The sequence below is a fragment of the Lissotriton helveticus genome, chromosome 2_1, assembly GCF_964261635.1.
Source record: "Lissotriton helveticus chromosome 2_1, aLisHel1.1, whole genome shotgun sequence".
Lineage (NCBI taxonomy): Eukaryota > Metazoa > Chordata > Amphibia > Caudata > Salamandridae > Lissotriton > Lissotriton helveticus.
In genome coordinates this window covers 299,950,858-299,963,066 of record NC_136059.1, presented here as the reverse complement: position 1 = coordinate 299,963,066, position 12,209 = coordinate 299,950,858, and the positions used below count along the sequence as shown (strand labels likewise).

General features: G+C 45.4%; 1 protein-coding gene across 1 annotated transcript in view; it reads left to right on the top strand.

Annotated features, from left to right (window-relative positions):
- The window catches only part of LOC144819324 (uncharacterized), a 1,068,202-nt gene extending 1,057,437 nt beyond the window's left edge, over window positions 1–10,765 (top strand). The window contains exon 4 of the mRNA XM_078677268.1: window positions 10,290–10,765. Within this exon, the coding sequence (XP_078533394.1) occupies window positions 10,290–10,442 (153 nt within the window). The 3' untranslated portion in view covers window positions 10,443–10,765. The remainder of the gene's footprint in view (window positions 1–10,289) is intronic.
- The last annotated feature ends 1,444 nt before the right edge of the window (window positions 10,766–12,209 follow it).

Below are 12,209 nucleotides of genomic sequence, written 5' to 3'. Positions count from 1 at the left end.
TTTGTTTGAGGGCCTCCGGCGCCCTCCGATGACGCGTGAAACTGGTGTCCTGCAAGGCCCCCTGGGATGCGTAGTCCACATGCGGACCAACAACGTCAGGAGGCTGGTGGTGCTCGGGTGGCCGTTCCCCTCACGGCTGTGAGCAGAGCATGGTAAGGCGGGCAGTTAGGAGCCGGTAGGATGCTTAGTTATGGTCGTTCCCCTCACGGCAGTCACCTGCTAGATTTGCGCGTCCCGCGCTGCGGGAGGGCCGCACTTCCTTTGAGGGCCTCTGGCGCCCTCCGATGACGCTTGAGACTGGCGTCCTGCAAGGCCCCCTGGGATGCATAGTCCACACGCTCACCAACGACGTCAGGAGGTTGGTGGTGCCCGGGCGGCCGTTCCCCTCAGGGCGGTAAGCAGAGCAAGGTAAGGCGGGCAGTTAGGAGCCGGTAGGATGCTTAGTTATGGCCGTTCCCCTACGGCAGTCACCGGCTAGATTAGCTAGTCAATATTGTCTCAAGATAATTAACTTGTTAAAAATATAAAAAAGGAATCCAAATACCTCCTAACATTCCGCCTTCAAACGTTTCACAGAGTGCAAACTGTGCCGCATGTGCAGCTCGGGAATGGTTTTGTTTGGAATGCAATAATTAACAGAGTAATTGTAGACACACACGTTAAATTTTGTATGGCACCTGCAAATGTTATTTCATTTTGTTTTTGTAAGCATAATTTTGTAGTGAAAGTCCAATTGGTCGCACACTGCTTGTCCTATCAGCGTGTTGCCCCAAAGCATTGTGGTCCATGAAGTAAGCATCAGCGGGTGCGCCTCTGCCAGGGTCTTGAGCAAAAAATCACTGTCGTGTTGGCCATCCCTGGACACGTGTTTCGAGGTTGTTACCTCTCGTCAGCAGGGAATAGGCATATATGTAGGGGTGCTGCATAGGCTACCAAAAAATATCCTCAGGTCCGGTACCACTCGTGGCACGCAGGTGCGTAACCCGGGCTCGTCAGCCCCACCAGCTCAAGGGAGCTTGAATACAAAAGAAAGTCCAATTGGTCGCACACTGCTTGTCCTATCAGTGTGTTGCCCCAAAGCTTTGTGGTCCATGAAGTAAGCATCAGCGGGTGCGCCTCTGCCAGGATCTTGAGCAAAAAATCACTGTCGCGTTGGCCATCCCTGGACACGTGTTTCGAGGTTGTTACCTCTCGTCAGTAGGGAATAGGCATATATGTAGGGGTGCTGCGTAGGCTGCCAAAACATATCCTCAGATCCTATACCACTCGTGGCACGCAGGTGCGTAACCCGGGCTCGTCAGCCCCCACCAGCTCAAGGGAGCTTGAATACAAAAGAAAGTCCAATTGGTCGCACACTGCTTGTCCTATCAGCGTGTTGCCCCAAAGCATTGTGGTCCATGAAGTAAGCATCAGCGGGTGCGCCTCTGCCAGGGTCTTGAGCAAATAATCACTGTCGCGTTGGCCATCCCGTTCCACTCACGGCAGTCACCGGCTAGATTAGCATGTCCCGCGCTGCGGGAGGGCAGCGCTTCCTTTGAGGGCCTCCGGTGCCCTCCGATGACGTGTGAAACTGACATCCTGCAAGGCCCCCTGGGATGCGTAGTCCACACGCGGACCAACGACGTCCGGAGGCTGGTGGTGCTCGGGCGGCCGTTCACCTCTCAGCGGTGAGCAGAGCAAGGTAAGGCGGGCAGTTAGGAGCTGGTAGGATGCTTAGTTATGTCCGTTCCCCTACGGCAGTCACCGGCTAGATTAGCTAGTCAATATTGTCTCAAGATAATTAACTTTTTAAAAATATAAAAAAAGAATCCAAATACCTCCTAACATTCCGCCTTCAAACGTTTCACAGAGTGCAAACTGTGCCGCATGTGCAGCTCGGGAATGGTTTTGTTCGGAATGCAATAATTAACAGAGTAATTGTAGACACACACGTTAAATTGTGTATGGCACCTGCAAATGTTATTTCATTTTGTTTTTGTAAGCATAATTTTGTAGTGAGGTTGAGCGATCATGGAGAGTTTCTGTTTAGAGGTTCAGCCCCTTTCTTGCTATTCTCATGGCAAACAAGTTGTTTGCCATGCTGCTTCTCTGTAGACCAAGTTTAGCAAGGTGCCCTCTGTTGCCAAATTGCCCTTCCCCCCTCCAGGAAGCCTTTCCTGTCTTTCGCCATCTTCGGGGTCTTCAGAGACTAGCCTCTTGTCATGCTAATTAAACTTTTGAAATGCACAATTGCGCATTTGCGCGTCTACGAGCAGCCACCCCGAAGTTCTGCTGTGAATGCAGCTATCCGGTTTCTACTCTCTCAATAGTAATCGTGCTAATAGACATTTTGGACAGTCCTGCCAAGTATCACGCATCAGACGTGACGCTAACGCATTTCAGTGTGGTGTTCTGGCATCACCGCATTGAAATGCATTGTCACGCATTTATGCCACTGACCGGCACTCTGCTGACAACGCTGAAACGGCGTCTCTGACACCTGTGAGCCGTGCGCCAGGCCCGGGCCGCAGCAGACTTCACTTGCCAGGCTCAGTAACACTAAACAGTTAAAAATCGTGCTCTCACCGGTGCCGTGCTACAATGTTACAATCTGCCTGGCTGCTGCCTTGAGAAAACTGGGCGGGCCTGCCCTCAGCAGTTGCGTTACAGGCAGCTCTGTGGCACCGTGGGGGGGGATGAATGTGGTCCTGGAACAGGAAGTGAGGTCGGAGAAACGGCGGGGCCAGGCCAAGGTCGGACTCAACTGGAGTTGTGCTGTGTCGTCAGTCCGACTGCGCGATATCTGAGTCTTGAGTGGCATGCGCTGCTGCCGGCTGCCTGGGCAGGAGGGCGAGGCAATAATTTATTATAATTGTTGGAACTGGCCCTTCTTGCAGGGTCATCCTTAAACTTTTTGCTTCTTCCTCCCTTATTTTTCCTGAACCGTGGCTGTTGGCAATAGGACTCTGCGCACTTTACCACTGCTGATCAGTTCTAAAGTGCATATGCTCTCTGTGTAAATTGTATTGTAAGTGGATATACATTATTGGCATATTTGTATCACCATGAAGATCCTAGTAAAGTGCACTGGGTGTGCCAGGGCTGGTGATGACAAATGCTACAAGTGGGCCTGCAGCACTGATTGTGCCACCCACATGAGTAGCCCTAAACTGGTGTCTCAGTCCTGCCACCGCAGTGCCTGTGTGCAGTCTGTGAACTGCCATGTCCTCCTGGTCAGTGTCCCCACTGACCAGGCCTAACCCTTCCCTTTTTGTGCACATTGGTCACCCCTATGGAAGGCCCAAGGTACCCCCCTGGGCAGGGTGCAGTGTATGTGAAAGGTAGAGCATGTACTGGTGCAGGTGACATGCTCTGGTAGTGAATTACAGCCATTTTTGTTTTCACTGCTTTAAGGCTATCTTGCTCCATAGGCTATCATGGGGTATGCTGGCTACAGTGGCTACCAGCATTTCTTCCCATAGGAACAAGATAGGACATAAAAGTCTGGTATCCCTGAACTCAGAATTTAATAACACATCTTTTAGGAATGGTGGTTTTTAACTCCTGTGTTTGTGAATAGCACTTTTAGAAAGTTGCTGTTCTCTTGTCTGACTTTTCTGTGTGCCTTGGCCTGTTTGTGGATTGACTGTCAGGTTTGAGAGTGATAGGGGCTGGGGATTCCCCAGGAGGCTGGCCGAGTCAGCCCTAGGCTGAATGACTACATTTGCAACTTGATTGGTGGGCGGAGTTAGCACCTGGGCCTGAATAGGACTGTGGCCGCCCCCCACAGTGCTGGCTCCACCCCCTGTGGTGCGTCTGATGTCTCTGCCCTGCACTGTGAAAGGAGAGAAGGAATCATGTCAACAAAGTGCTCCAGGGCTGTGCTTTCCCTCCACAATGCTGGCTCCACCTCCTGCTGGGCGGCTGACGACCCTGCCCCTCTCTCTGAAAGAAAGGGAGAGGCCAGGAAAACAAGTGCTCAAGGAACACCCAGAACTGGTTCAGACCGCGCTCAGAGCCCTCCTGCACAAAGGGAACAAAGACTTTTAGGGGTATAAGTACAGGACCCCTGACTACAGAAAATTAGATCATCCTGGAATCAAGAAGGAACCTCTGCCAAGGAGAAAGCTGAAACTGAAGAAGGAAGACTGTCCTGCTGTTGCTCTGCTGCCCTGACCTGTTGCTTTGCTGCCAAGGAGAGGGGAAGGACTTTGCTGTTGTGCTGTGTCCCCTGTCTTGAAGGAATCTCCAAGGGCCTGAGAAGAGCTGGCCCCCTGTTCTGAAGTCCCAGGAACAAAAGGACTTCACCCCCAACTTCCCTGAACTCTGCTGAGAGAGTTCTGTCCTTCCTAGAGTGCTTGATCCAGTTGTGGGGCCTCTGGAAGTTGTACCTGTGCTGGGAAGCTTGAAACTAAGCTTGAGAGACTTTTTTTTGCAATTGAAAAGTTATCGCATCGCTCGCTGCGGAGCGCATCCCCGACAGTGAGAGGAAATTCCTGCCGCTACGAAGGCCGAGATCGTCGCAGCGCCTGTTGTCGCTGCCAGAGCCTTCGCATCCTTTGTTTGCGGGATGCACCAGACCCGTGCGGGAAAGTCTAACATCGCTGCGAGTGTCATCGCAGAGCCTGTCGTCGCTGGGTGAGATTGCCGCACTGCTTGCTTGCGGACCGCATCACGTCGCTGCGAGTGTCTTTGCAGAAGCCATCGCATCGAGGAGCTGCGAAAGAGAAGATCACCGCTGGTCCGCGCATCGTCGCCCCGGAGATCGTCGCAACTCCAAAGATCGTCGCATCGGACCTTTGCGAGAACAAACTTCCTACAGAACCTACGCACAGGAATCCATACAAGTGGCCTTCCTCCCCATACAGACCGGATTCGTCGCACACGCCCGCTGCTGCAGCGGGGCTGTCGCAAACGCCTCCCCAGGGTCTCAGGAGCAACGCATCACTTGTTTTCCACCGCACCAGCTTCTGCTTTTGGAACTTTGTCGCAACTAAAAGGTACTGTGAGTAAATGTGACGCAACTGTGAACTTTTCTCGCATCTGTGGATTATTTTATCACAACCTGAAGAACTTTATCGCAAACCTTAAGAACTCTTTTGAAACCATATTCGTGAACTGTGTATGTGGATTTTTGTCGATTTGGTCTTGTGTAGTTTAGATTAAATACCTTTATTTTTCTAAACTGTTGTGGAGTCAGTTTGTGGTGTTTTCACTGTGTTACTGTGAGTGTTGGTACACATACTTTACACATTGCCTCTGGTTAGCCTAGACTGCTCGTGCCAAGCTACCTAGAATGTGAGCAGGGGTTATCTCAGAGGTTTTCCTCCTTACCCTGATTAGAAGCAAGGGTCCCTATTTGGACAGAGGTACCTTCTTTTTTTCCATTGAACTAGCAGCTACACAGAGATGATTTACATCCCATCCCTAATTTGTTACATTCAGTGTTCTAGTAGTTTATTTGGTTATGGCAAAGTGTTGTATTGTGATGCTCCCCATGGCAATTTCGCCTTCGTCTGTGACCACCGAGTAATCCATACCCCGTACTGGTGGGTAAAGGGTGTGGACCCACTGGGTAGGTCCTGTATCTTTTTTTATTCTCATATTAATTTTCTCCCTTGCTGTTTGGTAGCCATTTAGAAGATCAGGCCTTTTTAGGTCTCACCTGGCGTTAGCTGCGTACATGCGCTGCTCTCGCCATGCGAGGTCTTCTTGGAATCAATACGGATTCCAAAGCTTTCAGAGGCGGACTTGAAGCCCGCCAATCTTTTTCATTCACTGGCGTCATGCTCCATGCTAATCGCTGGCTCACGATTGAAAAGGAGGCTTCTTGGTCCTCCTTGTAACCACCCTATCCACTTTTGGCCCCGCCCACCGGGATTGGATCTCGCACTTGCAGCTTGTTTTCCTACCAACCCCCGGACACAGCGGCCCATATTTCTTGTTTGCTGTTAGGGCCATGGCCCCCTTGCTATGTTGCTCCGAATTACACCTGTTTTAATAGTGAATGGTTTAGCACTACAAGCCCACCTCACAGGCACATGCATTTTCTATGAATATTATGGACTAAGGGAAGCAGGTTGAACCCGCAAAATGTACATTCATCAATGGTGTAGCCATTGAGAGCAGCGGTGTCTCGTCACCCACCCCTCCCCTGCGCGAATCAAAATGCGCTCAATATGCTGTGACAGTACGCAGTCGCTATTCAGGGGTTTCTTTCATTTCAACGTGTGAGAACGGAGCAGCACCTCGCGCGTGCCTTCCCATTCTAAAAGTGAGCGCCCCACGGGGAACCCATGTGAATCAAATCTCCCCGTGCCACCCCTCCATATGGGTCTCCGTTTCGTGGCGCGCGCCCCACCTTCTACCACCTTCCCATTAACTGGCTGCAGGGTCCCCCTGGGCAGATGGAGTCGATTGGAAGCCCTTAATAAAGTCTGGGCTGGAGCTGGCTGGACCGCGGGGCAAGGCCTCGTCCACGGCCAGAGGGGCAGAGAACATTCCGTCATGCCTTCGCCGACAGTATCCAATCAATTCTTGACGGCTCATTATAAGCGGGAGGGCCGCGCTCCCAGATGTCTTGGGTGCATATGGAACGCATTTTCTGCTAGCTGTAAATTGAGGACTGGGAAGGAGGTTGTGGTGGTTCCCGGCTTAATTGTTTCAATTAAGCAATAAGCATTAAAAATGCAATAGTTCTCGACTTTAAGTAAGTAAAAGCCATTTGCTTTGCTATACAATACCATTAGCAAAACAAATGGCTTTAACCTAATCAAAGACGACACTTATTGAATTTTCAATGCTTGTTCTATTATTATTACCTACGCAGACACGTACACACATCCAGAGCACTTCATAAGGTTAACGCCGCCTGGGCTTACGATCTTTCGATTCCTTTTGGATTTCCAACGGCATGACATAATATCGACACGTCCGGGTGAGTTTTAAACGTCTTCACTCGTGTGGGACTTTTAGCAGTTTGCTATATCTTACTGTAGTTTCATCTACGATTACTATAGAGAAAGAATTTAACTGACCTTAGAAGATATCTGAAGTTTGCCTTCCACTGTTTAAATATACTCAGCACAAACAGGCTATTCCTGCCCTAATGTATATATCGACGTCGGCAGGAGGCGTTTTTTACCTCCACACTGGTGAATAGCAAGGTAATTAAGTATTTCAAACGTGCAGATATTAATGCACATTTACCGACATTTCTCCATGAATAGTTTATGTCGACGGGAAATTCAAGGGGTCATCTCATCTTCTAGATACATTTTGCCTGTAGATACATTACGCCATCAAACGTCGTCTATTTGCTTGGTTTCTAGACCATTCTCTCGAACTATATCAATAAATGCTGCTGATTAAATTGCCTGGGCACATAAAATAAGAACAGTATTTACTATTGAGTTTAACTTATTTAGTATGCAACATAAGTAACTTTTGATCCCTATTCACTCAGTAACCTTTCAAGGACTCAGTTGACCGATTGAACATTCTCACCCAACCATTTCTTTGACCTTGGTATCACATCTTTTTTACAGCGCATATTATAAGCAGGCATTTCTACTTCATCCGCTCTTTGGCCCTGCAATTTCCGCAGTCTGATTTGGAACTACCTCCCAACTTACTCTGCATGATAGGTAAAGTTAACTAACAAGTTAGCCGATCTGGCTTTACCTTATGCCAGGTAGTTCACTTTTTCATTCTAATAACCCTGTGGTCTCTATTTCATTAGTGGTTTTGTATGGCGAAACCAAAGCGTCATAAAATGTATCTTCATTCAATAACTCATTACATACTTAAGGGTAAGTATATAGACCATACACCCTTGTTTGCTTGTTACCGGGTACCCCGCTCCTTAACACTGGTCATTATGTTCAGTCACCCATGGTGAATGGCTAACCTCATAGGTACAGCATTAGGAAACTTTATAGCATGGAACTATCACATGCATGTGAACTTTTATATCATCTTCACAACCTTGTTTTTTTTAAATTCTTTTTGCATTTTCTTTTTCTGATTTTCTTTATTTCTTTTCTTATTTTTTGTATTCCCTTTGATATGGGTCTAATTAGAAACATACATTTATTGTATTGGCCATTAAGAACGTGTGATATGTTGCAGGTTTTCATTGCACAGGTGATGGCTTTTACCTGAAGAAGGCGGGTCAGCACGCCAAAACACGCGTAGAAAAACAAATCAGCTTTATCATGTATATATAACTTTGATAGCCACTCTATTATTTGTGTTGTATACATTGTATTACAATCTAGAATGATGTATCATGATATCTTTATTTCTGTAGTTTTTTTAATTGTACATATTTCATGGTTTCAAATGTTTATGTATGTGACATTTGTATGTTTTTTGTCATGTCTTTTGTGGTATTTTGTAGACAAGGAATATAAACAAATTGTTTTTGTAATGTGCGGTGCAATTATATATTTATTTAATTGTATAGCGGAGGAATCATTATCCCATGTATAAGAATGTTTAAATCTGATGTGCGACATTATATACATTTTTTTGCCTAATTTAATACGGTATACTGTTTTTTTCACATGATCTGATGGCCTAAATCTATGTTCGTAATTTAACTATAGCATTGGCCTGCAAGGGGTTGTTCTGTCGCTTTGCCTGTGCCTCCCCTGCCCTTGGAGCCACCATTCCCACACAGAGGGGGCCCCTGGTTTATCTCACATTGCGTTTCCATCACTACCTCTCCTGCCTCGAGTTCTGCGGAAAATCAAGACAGTCTAAGTAATTCTTATCACCATGGTCTAGGCCAGGAGAGTGCGGTACCCAGTGTTTTTGGGCCTGAGCACATGTCCTCCGATCAGGGTTCCACTTCGGAAATACCTTCTTTTCTTAGCAACAGTGCAGAGTTCTACATCTGAGTCTGTACAATCTACACCTTAATACATGGAGATTGAGTGGTGGCCACTTAATATGTTTGACTTACCTGCCAGGATGCTTAATGTCATCTTTGGGGCCAGACGGCCGTCCACAAAGTCAATCTGCTTTGGGAGACATTTTTTGCCTGCCATGGTGCCTCAAGAATCGACCCTTTACAAACCAAGCTTTCCGATGTTGTTTTGTTTGTTCAGTAGTCCATAGAAGCCTTGCAGTAGCCCCATGAAAGGTATTTATCAGCCCTATCGGCCCTTCTGTGTTTACCTGACCACTTGTCTTTGTTTATGTCATGAAGTTATTTCATCAAGTGTTTTACTTAAAGCCCCTCCACCCCACAAGCTTTTTGTTATACCTCAGTGGGATCTGAACTTGGTCTTGACATTTCAAATGTGTTCCATTGCCTAGACCCAAAGAGAGCACTGAGCTTTTACAGTAACTGCCCAAAGGCCACCACATGAACGATCAGCTCTGAGGGGTTTTCTGGTGCAAAGAAGAGCAAGGTTGTGTGAAAGAAGACCCTGTCGAGGTGGACAGACCTTTGCATCAAACTTTGCTATGCGCAGATCAAGAAGTAGCCTCCTGAATGTCTGTGGGCCCATTGCAACAGGGAAGGCGACTACAACAGTTTTGACGAAAAGATCCTGTTCAAGACATCTGCCAGTCTGCAATGTTGGTGTTGGTTCACACCTGTTCGAAAGACTGCTGCAGTCAGGCTTGGCTGGAAGGTCACTTCACCCGCTTGGTTCTGCAGCTCTTTTTGTATGAATCCACCCCCCAGACCCTTGTTTGGGAGGTACTTCTGTGGTATCTGTTCTAAAGGTGAGGAATTTACAGAAGAAGACACCATCAGAAGAACACATTTCTTATCATTTGTAATGCTATTTCTGGTGGATACACTTATCTTATTACAGAATCTTCATTGCCCACCCACCTCAACCTCTAAAAATGTCCCAAGTTACCACATCGGAACACTGTGTGTTAGACAATTTGGTCTGTGCCCCGCTTCTGAGTATGAAGGAAAAGAAAGATGCAAGAAACTGACGTTAACACGCAAGTGTGGTGCTTATATACAGGTCTCCTACAGGAATTTTTATGTTCTCAGTGTTTATGATGGCCGTTGCAGGGTTCAAAGTCTATTTATACCTAATCCAACATCTACATAGGCCCACCAGCATCTAAAAAGAAAGTAATATAAGTCGAATAGAATCTTTCTAAAGGCATTTTCTCCCACATCCCCCATTCGAGACAATTTATTGGTTACAGAGCATCCGCAGTCCCAAGCTACAAACTTTAGTCTCGAATACTTAATTGACAGGAATGATAATGACAAATGAAAGTTGCTTAAATTATATTAGTTTTGTTTCTTAATGTTATATTTGTCTTTTTATTAGCTTTATAGGTTGTGCCAGCTTAGACAACGAGGTGAACCATCTTCTGCAGCGCCAAACTACACAGATCTACAAAAACTACAAGATCTACCAGCAACTAAACCAAAAAGGGGCATCCGATGGTCCTCTTTTTCTTATGCACCACAACAAAGATAATATTTTATTTTTCACAACGGTGCGCATAATTCCTCATGCAAAACACTGTAACAAATGACTAACTTATTGATGTAGATTTTTTTCTATATTAATTTAAAACTTATCATAGTTTAAAACTATTAAATGTTAAAACGATATGCATCTATACAAACATAGGATAACTGGTATTGTTTTAGTGAACTGTAGTTTTTTGCTTGCAGTTACTTTTTTTCTACAAGACCTGGATATTAACTCTGTTAAAAAGAACATATCTCAGTTTCATTATATAACGCTACAACGGTAAGAAGGTTTTGTAATTCAATCAAATAAACGTATTTGATCTACTTGGGTATACATGGGTGTGTTCATTGGTATAGAATTCAGCTGTTATTGAGTGAAGAAACAACTGCATTAAGGAAGTGTCACGGTTATGTTTGTGATATTTCAAGAATAGCATAACAGAATAAATGTATTTGGTGATTGAACTTCACGATCCAAAGTACCCATAGTTTTCACAACTACAGTTTTTTAAATTAAATTATATTTATTGTTGTGCCCCTAGATCCTTTAGCCCCGGGAATGAAGTGTCCTTCGATTTGTAGGTGCTAGAAAAAATTCCCTGCCACGTCAATACAGTTTAGAAGGTATAAGCTCATATGAGTCTAATAGTGCATGGACCTGTCCGCTCCCATGATCAAACACCAGATCTGTGAACCGAGACATCTGAAAGATTTTCTTTAAACGCTTTGCCTTAATTTGTTTGGATTGAAAACAATCTCATAATTGTACATTTTATTATTGTGGCACCTGGATTCAGTTGTCTTACATACTTTATTTCAGAATATAAAATCTGCATTGACACTCCTTGTTTTAATGTTCAGATACCCAACCATCAAAATCTGTAGAGGGTTCCCAAAAAGTCTGCAAGAGATTTGAAGAATTCTATCAACAAGAAATAGGGTTAGTGATTTTGTTTGACAGTCTCCGTTCTCCTTTTTAAAGGCAATTCATTTTTTATGTCTGTATTCTGACATATTCTCGTGCTCTGCTTAGCTATGAGACCCTCAAATATTTAGATTGTGGTCTACCCAAAGGCATTTGAAAGGACCAAACAAAAGATAAAAAAGTTGGTAAGGTTTTTTGAGGGGATATCGTGCTGTAGGAAGATCTTAGCTGCAAACGTAGTTTTTGCGCTAGGGCTTCCTCTTTGTTGTCATCCCCATCCTTACATTTGCATGGAATTCAGAAGGGACAGACTCGGCATTTATTTCAGTTCCTTGATCTGCCACCTCAGAAAATTCTTATCAGTCCTCCCCTTTCATTGACCAACTTTTCGCAGTGTCCATCGTGATATGCTACAGAGTCTGATCCTACTGCCACTCAGCTTAATAAGAAGGACTATAAAAATCGACCTGACTGAACAATAGATCCGTACTATCTAATCTGAAAATCTGAACTTGTTTCCTGTAAAACTTCTTCTTAATAAGAAATGTTCTGACGGTACCACGATTACAAGGCATTTTTCTCAAAAGGGCACTATGATATAGCAGCAGTCCATGAAAAAGGGGGAAAATGTCTAATATTCCAAAGGAAGATGACCTTTTCTATTCCAAGGCTGATAAACGAATTTCAAAGTGCACAATTATCTGGTCTTTTTAAAAGACCAAAAAGAATACAATACAATATTTTCAATTTCCAAACCCCACGAAGCCCCTCTACCCCCACCCCAGATCTAACAAAAAACGATTGAAAATACATAAAGCAAGCAGTGAGAATACACTAATCAAC